The sequence below is a fragment of the Mesocricetus auratus genome, unplaced genomic scaffold (assembly GCF_017639785.1).
Source record: "Mesocricetus auratus isolate SY011 unplaced genomic scaffold, BCM_Maur_2.0 Super-Scaffold_100676, whole genome shotgun sequence".
Taxonomy (NCBI): Eukaryota; Metazoa; Chordata; class Mammalia; order Rodentia; family Cricetidae; genus Mesocricetus; species Mesocricetus auratus.
Genome location: NW_024429266.1, coordinates 89,903,198 through 89,921,330, shown reverse-complemented (window position 1 = coordinate 89,921,330; position 18,133 = coordinate 89,903,198). Strand labels below are relative to the sequence as shown.

The 18,133-nt window shown below is 49.0% G+C and overlaps 1 protein-coding gene across 4 annotated transcripts in view; it reads left to right on the top strand.

The window, feature by feature from the left end:
* Nucleotides 1–16,232, top strand: part of Stpg4 (sperm-tail PG-rich repeat containing 4) — a 48,110-nt gene extending 31,878 nt beyond the window's left edge. For 3 of the 4 annotated variants that reach the window (XM_040739371.1, XM_040739369.1, XM_013118508.3), the window contains 2 exons: nt 11,088–11,192; nt 15,144–16,232. In XM_040739371.1, coding sequence (XP_040595305.1) covers nt 11,088–11,192; nt 15,144–15,260 — 222 coding nt within the window. In that variant the 3' untranslated portion in view covers nt 15,261–16,232. The remainder of the gene's footprint in view (nt 1–11,087; nt 11,193–15,143) is intronic. The other variant, XM_040739370.1, reaches the window with a different exon arrangement.
* The last annotated feature ends 1,901 nt before the right edge of the window (nt 16,233–18,133 follow it).

Sequence of the window (18,133 nt, the reverse complement as noted above, 5' to 3'; positions counted from 1 at the left end):
GAGGCTTCATCCCATCCGAGACATGGGAATGGGTTTAGCAGGGGTGCTGGCCTCCTACCACACCACTGAAACAAAACAGATGGCTCTTGTGGTTTTAGAGAAGAGGGTTCTACATGTTCCAGAAGCTTGAAAACTAGGAAGGGAGTTTTCCAGATTTGTGTCCCTTTTGAGGCTTTGGCTCCCTCCTGTTTCACTTGTATGAAGTTGTTTTCTAGTTCGGTCAGCAGCATGGAGAGACATATGTGACCTCCTGTAACAAGAGGTTCTCTGTCCTGGCCGGTCCTGCGGCCCTTCAGCCCCAAATGAACACACGGACAGTTTATCAGTTATAAGATTGTTGGCCAGTGACTAGGGCTCCTTACTGGCTGGCTCTGTCTTAATTATCAACCCATTTCTATTAATCTACGTATTTCCACGTGGTCTTGGCTTACCGGAGAACACCGGGAGTGTCCTCTCTTCCTGGCCTCACATGGTGACTCCGTCTGCCTATGTTTCCCAGAATTCTCCTCATCCCCTAGCCCTGCCTCTACTTCCTGCCTGACCAATCAGTGTTTTATTCATCAACCAATAAGAGAAACATATACACAGAAGGACGTCTCCCACCAGTCTCCTGATGCCACTGCTGCTTATGTAGAGTCCATGAAGTTAAGCTTGTCTGTGATAATGTCATAAGCAGGGGCAGATGGTTTCTGCCAGTCCCAGTAGTCCAAGTTCCAGGACAGAAGTACCAGTGAAACTTGGTTTCCTTGGAAACAAGGAAGGACCGTGCTGAATAAACCTCTTTTCTCAAGTGGCCCTGCCTGTGCTGTTGAGTTACAGCCACAGAAAGCAAACTAGGGCTGTCATTCTCCGGCAGATGCTATAGCTCCTACTTGCTTTATTGTATCACCGTGTATCCCTGGCTGACCTGGAACTCAGTCTCTGTTAAAGCTGCCCAGGTCTGTGTTCACTTGGCATAGCCTAGCTAACCTGCCTAACTGGAAGCTTAGGCCTTAATTCCCGTCTTGTGGAGAAAGCAGCATCACCCAGGTAGACCTCAGAGCTGTGGTCAGGTTCTAACTGTAAAAACCGTGTTTGGCCCCTGGCAGCTTTGCTTCAGCTCCACCACCAGCAGGCACATCTTCTCCACTGAGCTTGTGGATCAGAATTTATAGAATTCCCAGCATTCCTCCCGCCCCCAACTTGGATCAGGCCAGCCACGGGCCTCCTGAGTTCACAGAGGCTGGCCTCCAGCCTTCCTCCATACCACCTTGGAGTCTGTCCCCTTTGCGGGGACTTGGTTTTTCCTTTGGGACACACGGCACACACTGCCTGACACACATCTCAGATTTGAGATCGTTTGTATGACCTTGGGTAATAGCTCCAGCTTTTGCTACTTACCACTTAGGTTTCTGCATGTATAAATTGGTATTTGGGGAGCTTGGGAGATGACTGCAGGTAAAGGCGCCTGCTGCTAATCATGACAACTTGAGTTCAATACCCCAGAGAAGCAACTCCTGCGAGGTGTCCTCTGACTTCCGTGCTCATGCTCACAGACAGGCAGACAGACAGACAGACTCACATGTGCACACACAACACACACACACACACACACACACACACACACACACAGGATAAATAAAGTATAATTTTAAAATAAGATACTTAGGCTCTGTGAGTTTGAGGTCAGCCTGGTCTACAAGAGCTAGTTCCAGGACAGCCTCCAAAGCCACAGAGAAACCCTGTCTCGAAAAACCAAAAAAAAAAAAAAAAAAAAAAAAAAAAAAGACACTTAGGACCACGTGTCCGTTTCTGCCCCTTTCTTGCTTCGGTGTGGTCATTTAAAAGTTGCCTGCATCTAGGAAAATACAGGGACTGATGACATATTCACTTCCTTTATGCTGTGATTTAAAAAAATTCAGACCAAAAGCAATTTAGGTGAGCAAAGGATTTATTGGTTTGAAACTTGCAGGTTACAATCCACCCAGGGAAGTTAAAGCAGGAGCCTGAAGAGCAGAAACCATGGGGGTGCTGCTTGCTGGTGCTCTCTCTCTCTCTCTCAGGCAAGGCAGGACACCTGCCTAGGAAGTGGCACCGCCTACAGTGGCCTGGGCTGGCCTATAGCAATGAAGACACACAAGTTAATCCTTCATAGACATATCCACAGACTAATCGGATTAAGACAGCTACTCAACTGAGACTCTTGGCTGGACCAAATTGGTAGTTAATTATAACTAGGCCAGCCTATGTGCTTTTAAAAAAAAGATTCTTCTGCTATGTCACTCTGGCAGACCTAGTACTCATCATGTAGCCCAACCTGGCCTCAGACTCTGGGCAAATCCTGTTTTATCTTCCTGCGTGCTGGGATCACAGCACTCACTACCATGCTTGGCTTGAGCTCTTTTGATTTTTTATTTTATTTATTTATTCAAGGTATTTGTTTGTTTTGTGTTTTGTTTAGGACAGGGTTTCTCGGTGTAGCCCTGGCTGCCCTGGAACTTGCTCTGTAGACCAGGTTGGCCTTGAACTCAGAGATCCGTCTGCCTCCACCTCCTTAGTGCTGGGATTAAAAATGTGATCCAGCACTGCCTGGCTGCTTGAGCTCATTTTGTTTTAAAGAGGAAGAGCTTAGGTCTCAGTACTTTTATTTCCAGTACTGTGCACCTATGCCTCCGTGCTGAGTCACTAGTTCTGGCCTTTCTGAGTCTCTCTTTGTCACTTGGACAGTGGACGGAACAGTACCGCCTGCACCAGGCTGTTGTGAGGGTCAGATGGCAGCATATGTTCAAGGAGGTTCTGCCAGTCTGGATGGCAGCAGGGATGGGACAGCTGTCCTGGGACACCTATGATGGGCAGTAGGGTCTGCTGGAGCAGGCTGGAGAGAAACCCCACCTGCTTGCAAAACAGGAGACTTCACAGTGACAGACTGACAGAGACTGGCAATGCTTGGTGACATTCAACATTTACATCTGCCATCAATGGTAAAAACCTTTCTCAATGTTCACACGCAGACAAAAAGCAGCCACCGAGGAAGTTGACTGTCTCCTCTCTCACGGCTTCCCCGACAGGAGGACATGCAGGTGTCTATTAACGCACACCTTCTCTGTGGTGTGAAAGAGAATCCTCACCTGAGACGTGAAACATGTACGCTTTCTCCAAAAAGACAATGTCATGAAAGGGGGTTGATTACCACAGAGTAATATTTAGCTCTTTATCTCATGTTAGATGTTTTGTAGCTGGCCAGTAGTGTCGCCAGTCTTTAATCCCAGCACTTAAGGAGGCAGAGGTAGGTTGATCTCTGAGTTCGAGGCCAGCCTCGTGTACAAAGTGAGTTCCAGAACAGCCAGGGCTATACAGAGAAACCCTGTCTCAAAAAACAAAATGAAAGTACTTCGTTATATAGTTTTTCTTATGTATTTATATATACTCATTTATTTGAAATTTTTAATAAAATGTCAAATTTTATAATATAGTACAGTTATTTCTTGTTATCCATGGGGCATTAGTTCCTGGAGTACCTCAGGTAAGAGACTCCATGTATGCTTAAGTCCTTCATATAAAATAACAGTCTCCCATATACTGAGAATCATCTCCAGATTCCTTATGGCACCTAATACAATGAGAAATGCTACCAAAACAAGTGACACTGTGTTGCTTGGGGTACAATGAAAAAAGTTTACGTGTTCAGTACAGACATATTTGAAATGATCTTTTTGATGCTCCGTTTGTTGACTCTGCGTGTGCAGCATGTAGAGACAGATGCGCCGAGTAGAAGAAAATTATTCCAATTCCCTTCTTCCGTGTTAGCATGGTTGCGCCTCAGTCCCTCTTCCACTACTAGTCTCTGCTTGGTTGACTCGTAGCTTTCTCCCCTGTGTTTTTATCTCCCTGTCTGTCTAGTTCTGCCTTCTTCAGGGTATAGCCCAGACTCCTGTCCCACAGGCTGCTGTATGTCATACCCCATCTCCATGGCTTCTCCCTACGAACGTCTCATGATGGTATCTCTCAGTTCTTTTTTACAATTTGGTGTCCCTCCCCCCATTTTCATGTGTGTGAGTGTGTATATGTGTGTGTGCTTGCATGTGTGTGTATGTGTGTTTGTATGTGTGTGAGTGTGTTTATGTGTGTGTATTTGCATGTGTGTATGTGAGTGTGTGTTTGCATGTGTGTGAGTGTGTGTGAATGTGTTTCTGTGTGTATTTGCATGTGTGTGTGTGTTTGCATGTGTGTGAGTGTGTTTGCGTGTATGTGAGTGTGTTTCTGTGTGTGTGTTTGCATGTGTGTGAGTGTGTGTGTTTGCATGTGTGTGTGTGAGTGTGTGTGAATGTGTGTGTGACTGCACACGTTTGGGTGTATGTGCAATGTGGAGGTCTGAGATAGATGACAAGAGTCTCCCTTGATCGCTCTTCCATTGAATCCACTGAGGCAGGGTCTCTCAGCCAAACCCAGAGCCCTCCAGTGTAACTGGTCTCACCAGCCAGCGTCTTTCTGGGGATCCCCTGTGTGCTCTTGGAAGCTGGAATGACAGGCAGGCTGCCACACCCACCGACATTTATTTGGGAGTTGGGAGTCTGAACTGTGGTCCTCTCGTTTGTGTGGCAAGCGCTCTTACTGCAGAGCCATACATTCCTTTTCCGCCACAGCTTGCCTTGCTGTTGCTCTTTAGTTCTTATCCTGTTGCTTTCAATGAACCAGTGTCATCATTCTTGCAATTATCACAGCATCCTGTGGTCAGTGTCCCTACACAATGTTTCTGATGCCTCCCAGAATCCCTCATGGTAAGACCTTGTACATGGCAGGATTTAATCATTCAGCTTTGTTTGGCTGAGGTTTGATATATGTATGTACCAGCTCCAACCACTGGGGACTAAGGGTGTGTGCCACCACCACCCGGCTAGAACAGCGGTTTTAAATTGCAGTAGGATTAAGAAGGCATGGATTTGTTTCTGTGCTGTAAAAGGCCCTGCAGTGGGCAGCTCAGGACAGCCCCTCCTCTGCGATGCTCCATTGAAATATGCCTGCGGTTTTCACAGCCACAGAGAGCAGAGGATGTGGGGTCAGCTGATGGGGACAAGGGCAGGGAGAAGTGTGTCTGTTATCCCCCAACGGAGGCTCCCCAAAACTACATCTTTCACTTCCCACTCCTCAGGCTGATGTAACTCACGTGGTTGCACATACATGCCCAGAAGGTTGGAGATTAAATTTCTGTTTTGGGTACACATATGCTCCAGTCCAAAATTGTTCTCATGCCCCCCAGTAAGACACTAGCTTTTGAGAGACGGTCATTTCCAGCTACATTCCTGGGTTCTTGCCTGTTGCCTGGAATGTGTGTGGTATGTTTCTTGAATGATGCAACTAGAGGAACTCTTATGTATTTGCTTTTTTGGATGCTGTAAAAAAAAAAAAAGAGCTGGCAGTGTAAGGCACTGGACTCTGCTGCTCTCATTATTGCTCCCAAGAATCCTCTGCAGGCAGATGCAACTGTCCCATCCCGTTAACAGGGAGGAGCAGTGTGCTTGGGCTTGGGGGAAGCTAGGGATGTCATTGCTGTCCCAAGCCAAATCAGTAAGTCAAGCTTCAGGGTCTTAACCACTCTAGAAAAAGTCACAAAGAAGCCCCTGCATTCTGAGTCTTTTGCAGCAAGATGGTAGCTCTTGCCTTTGGTATCATGATATAGCCCGATTGACAGCACTTCGCTGGGATGCTGGAGCCTGGCTGTTAGCTGGGCTCTCCCTCCGCACCAGCCAGCCCTGTGTTGAGCTTTGTTCATTCCTTGCTGGTGTACTCAGTTCTGCCTGTGTCCTTCCGCCATGCGCAAGCTCATACCTCACCAGCTCCAGCTGGTAAGCGTTGCCCTCATTAGAAACCAAAGGGGAAAGGCGGGTACTGTCATCACCAGAGGGTGGGGCTGGAAGGCTCCCCCGCAACCCCCAGCAGAGGAATTGTGAAAAGTCTCCTGGGTCTTCTGCTGGCCCCAAGTTCTGGGATTCAAGCCAGGTGGCAATTCAGTCCTCCCCCGGGGGCCAAGTATCGATAGTGCTGGCTAGTTTTCTATCAACTTGATACAAGCTAGAGTTATCCGAAAGGAGGGAGCCTCAGCTGAGAAAATTCCTCCACAAGATCAGCTGTGAGGCATTCTCTTAATTAGTGATTGACTGGGGAGGGCCCAGCCCATGGTGGGTGGGGTCATCCCTGGGCTGGTGGCCCTGGGTTCTATAAGAAAGCAGGCTGAGCAAGCCACGGGGTACAGGACAGTAAGCAGCACCCTCCATGGCCTCTGCATCAGCTCCTGCCTCCAGGTTCCTGCCCTGCTTGAGCTCCTGTCCTGACTTCCTTTGGTGGTAAACTCTGATGTAGAAGTATAAACCAAATAAACCCTTTAGTTGCTTGGTCATGGTGTCTCATCACAGCAATAGCGACCCTGACTACGATCTCGCTGCAATCATCAGCTTTGGGAAACGCAGAGATACCAAATCGCAGCCCTAATGAAAGCAAGGCTTAGGGACCACTTCTTTTGACCATTTGAGAGGGGCTGACTGACCACACATCTCCCTTCCTGACCATGTGACACACCAGGGGAGCCAAGGCTCCAGGCTACCTCCTACGACACAGTGATCTGGCAGTCTTTTGTGTAGAAGGTGTAGGAGCCTCAGCTTTGGACTGTGGGTCGCTTTAACAGCCTCCTCTCTGAACTAGGCGGAGAACTGGCCCGCCTCCAGCCACCTGTCCAGCTGTGCTGTCCTTGGGGGAGGGGGCTGGTCAGGGGACTCTGCTGCAGGACCCATCTCCCCTGCCACAGCTATGGCTTTCCATGGCATTCCTCTGGCTTTGGAATACGCCTTGGGGACTCCATCCCCTTCCCTGACAGACAGACTGGAAGATTCCGTCTGTCCCATGTGGCAGTCCTTTCTTCCCATTTCATGCCCTGCGATTCAGAAGGCCGCCCATGCAGGGCGGCTGCAGGATGGCATCAGGAACAGGTTGTCACTCAGACTCCCAAGGCATTCCTGACTTGGCAACTCAGAAAGAACATCACTTAGGCGTAGGGGAAAATGGGCAGGATGCAGCATTACAGTTCACGGTAAAGGCGGGGTCCTAGGTGCGCAGTGGACGCCACTCTGGGCATCATCTTTGACCGGCTACTCACCTGGCTTGAAAGTCTCCAGTCACAGCCAGAAAAAGACAAGGCTGAAGAAACGGCCTCTGACCAATTCTCATGGCTTTTACTTCTTTGTCCAAGGTCCCTCGATGCAGGTTCAGGTACAGTTGACACCATGTAGAGATCTTCTCCCCAAAGATGACCTCTGTCACTTGTGTACATCATTTTGAAACATTAGCGCCTTCAAACAGGGTGTTGGTGGCGCACACCTTTAATCCCAGTACTCCGGAGCCAGAGGCAGGTGGATCTCTGTGAGTTCAAGGCCAGCCTGGTCTACAAGAGCTACTAGTTCCAGGACAACCTCCAAAGCTACAGAGAAACCCTGTCCCAAAAAAAATAAATAAGTAAAAAACAAACAAACAAAAAACATTAGCACTTCCATCTCGGCTGTGATTTATTAAAATGATACATTTATTAAAAGGACGGCTTCCATCACCTGTCCCTTGGTGATCAGACTTGTACCCAGCTATTAGTCACAGGCCGCTCTCGGGGCAGGACGATTGCATGACTGTTGCACCCACCAGCTGCACGGGAGCCTTGCTCGTAAATCCCTCCAGGATCTGTGGTCCAAGCACTTGTTCTGCAAATTTCCCTGGGGCCCACTTGCAAGAGTCCTACTTAACGGCAGGCTTTATGCCCGGGCAGATCTGTGCTCTGGTCTGACTTTGTCCTTCCTCCCCTTTGCATGATTTCCATATTCGCTTATTTATATCATACTTGGAGTGTTTTTGTTCATTGTAGGAAAATTAGAATACATAGATCATTACCGGGGCAGTGGCGCATGCCTTTGATCCCAGCACACCTTGGATCCCTGCAGAGGCAGGCAGATCTCTGTGAGTTGGAGACCAGCCTGGTCTATGGAGTGAGTTCCAGGATAGCCAGGGCTAAGCAGTAAAACCCTGTCTTGAAAAACCTTCCAGCTAAGATCAAGAATATCATCTGTTTAATATCTAATACATCCTCTACCTGCAGATAATATAGTAAATAGGCTCTTGGAGCTGGGGGATGAAGTAGAAGCCGGTTTGGCCCACCCCAAAGTTTGGCCTGTCATCTCAGTGATTCCAAGAATGGCGCACCTCTCCCCGGAACTTGAAAACTTACACACTGGATAGCCCACGCTCAATACTCAGAGGCCAGCAGAGGGTTATGAGTTTGAAATAAGCATAGATCCTGTCTTGAAAAGCAAAACAAACAAAAAGCTATTTTATAGCCGTAACAACACTGAGTCAAATTACTTAACCAGGAACCCATCACGGGTCTCTTAGTTTATCTCTAAATTTTGCTTTTAGAAGCAATGTCACTGTTGCTAGGTATTTATGCAATTCACATTCTTCATCAGGATGAATGCCTAAGTGTGGAATGGTTAGGTCAAAGGAATACACATTTTCTAAAAGATTTATTTTTATCTTTTGAAAGTTGTGTGTATACGTGTATGTATCTGAGAGGGTGTCAGATCCTCTGGGACTGGAATTACAGGCAGTTCTTAGCCCCTGTGTTGATGCTGGGAACCCAACCTGGGTCATCTGCACCATCAGTAGCAACCCCCCTTACTGTTTTACTCTCTTCTCCCCCTCCTCCCTCTTCTCTTCGCGGGATTCATTAACCATTGAGCCATCCCTCCAGCCCTCTTACTGTTTTGACCTTACACTGTGAAAACACAGCATACGGTACAGTACAGGTCTGTGGCAGGACGCTCACCTAGTCTCACAAGGCCCAGGGTTTGATCCCCAGCACCACAAAAAGCCAGACCCCAACAGCACCCATACCTGGACGCGTGAGGCCGAGTATTACAGAGGATCCTCTTCTGCCCACTCAACTACGGTTTGCTCCTCCTGGGCATTTCCCCGCCCTCTCTCCCATCTCCAACACATCCTTCATTTGTTTTAGGAGCAGAGCCAAGACAGTCTGCCAGAAAGAATCACTTCTGGTTCTTATCCTGCTCCATCCACCCTAGCGACAGGCACGGGAGAGAGTTTCCTGCACCCACACCTCGGCTACCTCTCTGTCCCTCTTTCTCCCCCACCTCCGAGCTGGTGTGTGCCTTTTAAAGCCGTTTCGGGTCTTGCCAGCCCCCTGCAGAAACTTTGATCAAATCCTTCTTCTGCCATGCTTGCTAATCTTTACATCATTTTCTTCCTCCCCTCCTGGCTTCTCTACACCCGACCTCTCTCCTTTTCAATTCCTTTTTTTTTTTTTTAGCAGAACACAAGCTATGTATGTGCTTTCTGTCCTTGACCGCCACTGTGGTGAATTGGAAAAAAATGTCTCTCGGAAGGAGCGACGCTATTAGAAGGTGTGGCCTTGTTGAGTGGGGGTGGCCTTGTTGAGTAGGTGTGGCCTTGTTGAGTAGGTGTGGCCTTGTTGAGTAGGGGTGGCCTTGTTGAGTAGGTGTGGCCTTGTTGAGTAGGTGTGGCCTTGTTGAGTAGGTGTGGCCTTGTTGGAGTAGGTGTGGCCTTGTTGGAGTGGGTGTGGCCTTGTTGAGTAGGTGTGGCCTTGTTGAGTAGGTATGGCCTTGTTGAGTAGGTGTGGCCTTGTTGAGTAGGTGTGGCCTTGTTGGAGTGGGTGTGGCCTTGTTGAGTAGGTGTGGCCTTGTTGAGTAGGTGTGGCCTTGTTGGAGGAAGTGTGTCACTGTGGGGGCAGGCTTTGAACTTCTCAAGCTTCACTCAGAATGATAGTCAGTCAACTCCCTGTTGCCTCTGCGTCAAGATGTGAGGACTGTCAGCTCCTACACCTCGTCTGTCTGAGTGCCACCATGATGATAATGGGCTGAGCCTCAGAAACTGTAAGCCGGCGGCAATTCAATGCTTTCTTTTGTAAGAGTTGCCATGGTCAGAGTGGAAACCCTAACTAAGACAACCAGCACCAACCCTTCTTTTTTATTTGGGAAGAATGTCACCTTGATCTGTTTCAGTTGGAAGTTAGTCAGTTATGAATGCATTTTCTCATTGAATATTTGCATTTCCCCCTTCGTGAACTGTCTCCTGTCCGTTTTTCTTTTGAGTGTTTGCTGTTTTTTAAATTGCCATTTATGTTTCCCCAACAGCATTGTGCTTGCACCAGTGAATTGCTGGGAGTACTTTTTCAGACTCGAAATAGCAGATAATCACCTGCATAGGAAAGTCAGAATGCTTCCTAAGGCCAGCATCAGATCAGCAATTCACGACTAACACGCAGGCTGACAGCACGGCTGGCTGGCTGGAGGGGTGTGGATACAAGGGGAACCGAGTGTAAGGCAGGAGCCTGCAGCATGGAGAAGGAGAAACAGCTGTACTGGCTAGTTTAGTTCCACACAAGCTAGAGTCATCTGAAAGCAGGGAGCCTCAGCTGAGACAATGCCTCCAACTGTGGGGCATTTTCTTAATTAGTGATTGATGGGGCGGGCCCAGCCCATTGTGAGTGGTGTCATCCCTGGGTGGTGGTCCTGGGTTCTATACGAAAGCAGGCTGAGCAAACCAGGGGAAACAAGCCAGTAAGCAGCACCCCAACATGGCCTCTGCATCAGCTCCTGCCTCCGGGCTCCTGCCCTGTTTGAGTTCCTGTCCTGACTTCCTTCAGTGACGAACAGTGATTTAGAAGTGTGAGCCGAACAAGCCCTTTCCTCCCCAACTTGCTTTGGGTCATGGTGTTTCATTGCAGCAGTAGAAACCCTAACTAGGACACACATGCCCAGGCTACTCAGTCTCTTCCCCTCCTCTCATGGTTATACTGGGGCAGCTAAGGCAGAGAGCATGGGTACTACTTAGTTTCTTTTACTTTTAGGTCACACCCATATAAGATCCTGCAGGCCCCAATCTGGGAACTTTCTAGCACGTGTTTACTTGTAGAAGGCAAACAATGCCCAAACATTAATTAGTGAAATGAACTCTCTCTCTCTCTCTCTCTCTCTCTCTCTCTCTCTCTCTCTCTCTCTCTCTCTCTCTCTCTCTCTCTCTCTCTCTCTGTTTTTCAGCATGAAGGCCCTGGACCAGGTGAATATAACTTGAAACCCCCCTCAGCAGGTTCCATTACTTCTTGTTTTCGATCTAAGGTCCCCCGATTCTTGCCTGCCAGTTCAGTAAGTATCCTAAGAGAGACGGGGTGTGTGTGTGGTGGTGTCTTGGGATTCCACTGTGTGGGTGGGGGTCGTATGGAATTCCCAAGACTTTGGCTAGATCTTGAGTTACATCTGTCTTAAATGCAGACCACTGAAGGCTCTTAGGTAGGCTAAGCCTGGGAATTATTTCAGAAAATACCACCATAATTACCTCCATGGCCTTTTCTGTTTCATATGGGACGTTGACAGTGTCTAGCAAGGCTGGGAGATGTTTGGAGTTAGGCGCACTGGGCAGGAAGGAGTGTACTTGCCAGCCTTTCCCAGGGTGAGTGCTCTGTCTCTGGGTACCAGAGGCTACAATCATCTGTTGAAGGGTTTGCTTTCCTGACACATTGCACACCTTGTACTGCCTGCTGGATTGTCTCACTGTTCTGGGTGATAGACCTGATGTAGGGACTCCAAGACTTCCTTTCGTAGGGCCGATGGCAAGAACAGTTGGTCCTTTGGATGTTAACCACCACCTCCCTCTGGGGTCTAGATGTCACCTTGTCATAGAGGCAAAGGCTATTTTCTCCGAAGGATATTCAGGTCTCTTGAGAGACAGCACAGACCCTCCCCGGAGGTGAGGCTTTTTAGATGTCCCGGTGCAGCTCTCTTGGTCTCAGAGTCAGCCGTCCAACCTCCCTTTGTATTGGGCCATCCCCTCCCTGATGCTCAGGACAGTGGATCACAGCCACTTGGGTGGGTAAACGGACCACATCCAGAAGCTGGAGAATTTCCTGGGAATGTTTTACAGGGGTCAGGTTCCAGCTTTGGAAGCAAAGAGAGGCCTCTTTGCTTCCAAATAGTGTCATGGGCATGGAGGACAAGGAAGGCATATTTGGAGTCTGTGTAAATATTAACTGTTTCTTTGGGGCTGTTCTAGAGCCTGAGTGAGAGCTAACCCTCTGCTAACTGAGCACTTCAGTTTCTAGGTGTTGGTCTTGATTCAGGCACGGAAGCTAGTGACTATTGCATATCCCGCACGTTGGATCCCCTCTGACAAGAACTCCATCCGCATAGAGGACCAAGTCAGGGTTTGCCAAAGGCTGATCTGAGAGATTGGGATAAACTACCCATGAGGTCCTCCTCACAAGAGCCGGCAGGCTCCCTCTTCCGGTAGATGGGAAGTCTGTTAGCTAGCTAGCATTAGGATGTTAGTCACCTTATGATTTATGGACCTTAAGGGGACATCCAAGAGTAAACTTTTGGGTTTCAGGGATTAGGGGTCCAACAGCACTGCCCTTGGCACCCATGCTCGCCCTCTGCCACCTGATCTAACTCTTTACTTAGGTATCCTACAGGCCGAGGAAGAGGGGCTCGAGCTGTGGCCGTCTCTCAGCTGTGGACCCATGAAACCTGGGCTGAGTAGGTGACCCTAAGGCAAGGGCTGTTGCCCTCAGAATGTCAACTGCAGAGTGGCCAGGCTCCACAACTGGAAGTGACGCAGACACTCAGTGTATTCACAGACAGATGGCTGGGGAATTCTCAAACTTTAGTGGCATCGGCACTATCCAAAACAGACATCTGACTGGGTCTGCAGGTCAGACCTCTCTCATGATAATCAAACTCCCAAGAAATCCGAGCAAATTCCTAGAAAGTGCAGTGTCCACTAAGTAAGGGCTAGTGTCTGGGTTGCTGTCACCAGGCGACAGTGAAATTAGAGCTGCCACCAGGTGACAAGGTGACAGAACCACAACTGTGGGCCTTCTGAGGGGTGGTTTTGTGTGTGCACCTCCCCGGATCTCTCGTTCTGTGGGGCGGCCCTCAGGACTGCTCACTTTCTCTCGTTGCGTTCCCATTAACAGCACTAATAAAGGCTTCCGCTTCCTTTGACGTGTGGCCAGGACTTGATTAGATTTCCAGGCTGCTCCTTTGCTTTTGGTCAAGCAAACATCCTGCCTTTAGGAAGCAGCTTGGTACGCAGCTGGCGTCACCTACCAGGCCAACTGCTCTGTTCCATGCTGGGGAGGGGGGAGTGGGGAGTGAGGCCATTTCCACCCACTGCCTCCCAGAGAGAGAATGGCCAGCAAGGAAGGGCAGGCATGACCAGGGGTGAGAACAGTGAGCAACAGTGATGGAGCCAAGACAGTGGGTGCTGGCTGGGCACAGTGCTGTCTGACTTGGCAGGGCTCCTGTGAGCTGTATGTGCCCCCCCCAGCAAAACCACTGTGCAAATTGGTGGCTGGCCATACTGGGTATTGGTGCTAGACTCAAACCCAGGTCTGTTGAGTTTGGAAGTGTAAGTGTGTGTGTGTGTGTGTGTGTGTGTGTGTGTGTGTGTGAGAGAGAGAGAGAGAGAGAGAGTACCATGCATGCATGTGTGTGTGTGTGAGAGAGAGACAAGAGACAGAGGGAGAATGAACACAAGCATGCTTGCATGTATGTGATTTGTGTGTGTGTGTGTGTGAGAGAGAGAGAGAGAGAGAGAGAGAGAGAGTACCATGCATGCATGTGTGTGTGTGTGAGAGAGAGCGCGCACAAGCATGCTTGCATGTATGCATGTGTATGGCATGTAAGAGGGCATTGTCCCTTCCTATCATCCCGCATCCTATTCCTCTCAAGCAGCGTCTCTCCCTGAATGTCGAGCTCACATTTTCCCCCTAAGCAGGCAGCCAGCAAGCCCTTCTATCTCTGGAGTTAAAGTACACTCAAGGTCATGACTGCCTTGCTCCCTGGGTGCTGGGATCTCAACTCAGTCCCTTCCACAGCAAGATCTCCTGACTACTGAGCCTCCTCTGAAACCCCTTCTGCCTCTTTTTTTTTTAAAGACAAGGTATTACTGTATAGTCCAGTTGGGTCTTGAACTCAGGACCTTCCTGCATCCCCCAAGTGCTAGGATTATAAGTGTGTACCACTATGCCCAGAAAAGCCTGCTCTTAGCCACTACCCCAATGTTCTTTCTGGGACCCAGGATAAAGACTTCTTGGCTTTCAAGAGCATGTGTGTGTGTATCTTCAACATGGAAATCAATAACAAGAACTTGTCTCCTGAGGAAACTTGTCTCCATTCATTCAGTTCTGCTTTAAAGGCTTTGACTAAATAGTTGGCAAAATGTTTTGTTCAAGAATTTCAACAGCCAGGCAGTGGTGTGGCGCACCCCATTAATCGTAGCACTCGGGAGGTAGAGGCAGGCAGATCTCTGTGAGTTCGAGGCCAGCCTGGTCTACTGAGTGAGTTCCAGGACAGCTAGGGCAACACAGAGAAACCATTTCAAACAACCAAAAAAATTAATAATTTTGGCAAAGCAACACATGATGTCTAAAAGTGACCACTCGGGTTGGAGAGACTGCTCAGGGTAAGAGTCCTTGCTGTCCCTTGCAGGGAACTCGTGTCGGGAGTCTAACAACCAGGTGCATGGGTGGATGCCCCCCCCACAACAACAACAACAACACACACACACACACACACCACATACACACACACACACACACACAACTAAAACAAGCTAGTTATGAGAGCCCAGGGCTAAGATACACCTCACTCTACCATACTGCCAGTGATGGCAACATGGGAAGCAGTTTAGTCTTTTGACTTAAGACATGTAGTTGCAGAATCCAGTCTCTCCAGTCACTTGCTGCTAGCCCAGGACAGTGGTCAGGATGAAGATGGCATCCTCTGTGATGACAGGAACTTCCTGGGCCAGTGTTGTTGGGAGAAATCACACTTCGAGGTTTCTGGAGAGAGGGACTCTGCCCTCTCCCCCAGCAGGTGTCAGCGGTCACTGGCTTTCCTGCCCTTTACCTGGCACCTCCCAGCCTCCCAGCGATTCCAACAGGAACCCCCTCGCTTCCCCAGACATACCCCTCTCTCTCTCTCTCTCTCTCTCTCTGCAGGGGACAGGTCGGCCACACTTCGTCCAGCAGCTGGACCTGGAGCTTAGGCTGTATCTCACCAGGCCCTTTTTTGTGTTTTTGTTTTTGTCTGTTTCAGAAAACACCAGGTCCAGGAGCATACACGGCTTCAAGACAGTTCCCTAAGCAGTCCCCAACCATCGCCAAAATGGGTAGAGAACACAACCTCTTCTTCAATAACACGATTGGCTTCTAAAATAAAGCAATATTGGTGCCAAGCTACTTTGAGCTTTAGCAAGTTCTTATATCTAGAAAGATCTTGCCCCTTGTGATCTTGCCCATTTCTTTTTTTGAGGGGTGGACCCTGGATCAGTTGCCTGGGTGACCATCCTGTAGGATCCTAGTCTGAGCAACCAGTTGCTCTGCTTATCCAAGAGGACAGATGGCTGTCCCAGAGACTGGCCCAGGCTGTGCCTTGAAGCAGCGTGCATGGCGGATGTGGCCAGGCTATGTGCCACCACGCTAATGTCGGAAGATCTCCACATCCCCTTGAAGGCTTCTGTGGGTCGGTTGCATCAAGCCACAGGTAGACTTGACGGGCTCCCAAAAGATGGCACTTTTCTCTCTTCCAACTTCCTGAGAAGAACAGTTCGACTCAACCATGTATAGCATCACACAACAGATGACATCCTGGTCAGAGACCCATGCATATATGACAGTGGTCTCTGAACAATACAAAGGAGCAGAAAACCCTCTGTTGCCTGCCTAATGGCATTGTAGTATAGGGTAGCACGAGTTTGTGGCAACATCAGCATGAACGAAGCCATCAGCCTGCCTGGTGCATGCAAGCATGACACTGTTCCCCTGGACAAGCTGTCACCATCTTCGCCTCTGCTTGTCGACTGTTGATGTTCCTTTAGGAGGAGTCATGGGTCACCCGAGTGTCTAGCCATGCCATCCAACCAATTATCTGCAAGCCTGCCCTGGCTGCACACGGCCTCAGTGAGGAGCTTCGGGTACGTAGCTGGGAAGGAAGTCATCATCTGCTCACCCAACAGGAACTGTCATCCACGCCAGACTAGGGAGGGAGTCATCTGTGCAGCCATGCAGGAGCTATCCACGCCGGCTACAGACCTTCCAGAGCGCTGTCCTAAGGCCACCGTAAGCCCTCACCCTTTACTCTGTAAGCAAGTCTAATAAACTCACTGGTTTCCCAGTGTGAACTTTAGATTCCACCTTAGTTTGTCATTGGGGCCTCAGCAGGGTGGGCACTGTGTCTTCCTTATGTATGCATGCATGCATGCATGTATGCGTGCACCACCACCACCTGGCTAACACTGTCTTCCTCAGGAAGGAATTTTGGCCATAGCTATTGTACAGAGCAAAATGCTTGATACTAGGTGGCTGTATTAGTGGTTTAATCATTGCACTATGGCTTTGCCCCTTTCTTGCCATGTGTCACTTTTTACATGTTTAATGTGTTTGTGTGTGTGTGTGTGTGTGTGTGTGTGTACTGGGAGTCACACCCAGGGCCTTGTGTATGATAAACAAGTGTTTTACCACCAAGCCTCAGCCTGGCTCATTTACACTTTACATGTTTAATCTGTGTGTGTGTGTGTATGTGTGTGTGTGTATGTATTGGGAGTCACACCCAGGACCTTGTGCATGATAAACATGTGTTTTAACACCAAGCCTCGGCCTGGCTCATTTGTCATTAGAGTGTGTGCTGTTTTCTTACAAAAGAAAAAAGCAAGTCCACAGTAAAACAGTGTATTATGGGAAAGGGAGATGACTCAGTAGGTTAAAATGCTAAGAAGCCACATAGAAGCTGAGCATGACAGTATGCATATAACCCTAGTGTTGGGGCAGAGGGGCAAGAGGTAGGGACAGGAAGAGCCCAGGGTTCCCTGGCCAGTCAGTCTAGCCGAAGTGGCCGCCACCAGACTCAGAAACACTGTCTCAAAAATACTATGGAGAATGATGAAGGAGGACACTCAAAGTTAGCCTATGGCGTCACACGCAGGCATGGGCCTGTGTGTCGGTACACGCTGGTGTACACGCATGCACAAGTATCGCGCGCGCGCTCGCACACGCACACACCCAGTAGACCATGTCACACCCACAGCAACTCAGGCATCTCGTGTTCACTCTAGAGTGCATCACTTTCTTGTACTTGGTTTAATCTTGTGTTTTGTTCATCATGGCTCTAGAAGCATAAGCTGTACCAATTTCATAGGTGATCCATATATATGCATATATATATATATCATATAACATGACATCTGTGTTTATGTTTGCATACAATAGCAAAATCAGTGAGTGTGTATGTCCTCATTAAGTGCCCATGACTATGTTTCTGATTCTAAGTCAATGGAAATGTTGAATATCTTGTATGTGCTAGGGTTGAGGGGCTTGGAACAGAGATGAAGGATCACGGGATTGAATCTCTGGCTGGGTAGTAAGGGAAACCAGGCCAGAGATGAAGTCTAGGAGCTATGCCAAGAAGCTCTGGCAGATCTCTGAGGTCCAAGGCTCCAAGAATGTCCTCATGCAGGTGACAGCTCTAATTCGAAGATGCCAGGCCACCACCAGTGCCCGGAAGAGGACTATGACCTGCCACATGTGTTCTGTGGGGGGCGAAGGCAGGGGAGTCAAGCCCCAAGACACGGAGACAGGAAACCTGACCAGCACCCCAGGGACCCAGGAGGCTGAGATGAGCAGGCAGGAAAGGGGAAGCTGGGCAGGGTCGAGAACCTCCATTTGGGCAAAGGCCAGAGATAAACATTTGTGGAGGAGCAGAGGAAATCTGGCTCCGAGAAAGTGAATGGGGAGAGAGGGCGTGGGAGGGGGCACAGCTGTCAGACAGCAGGACAGTGAGCCGTGCACACCAGAAAGTCCTTTCCCTGGCCCAGGAGGGTCACCAGATAGGTCCTGTAAAGGACAGTAGGGCTCAAAGAGGAAGAATGACCCAGAGTTTGGCAAATACTCTAAAAATTAACAATACTAAAAATGCTTCTGCTTTGTTATATTTAAAGAGTGAAAAAGCACCCCCCCCCAGGATTTAGAAGCCTCTAACATGTACTTTTTCTGTCCTCACCTTTGGGGAAGAAACCCCCCTCCCACCTGCGA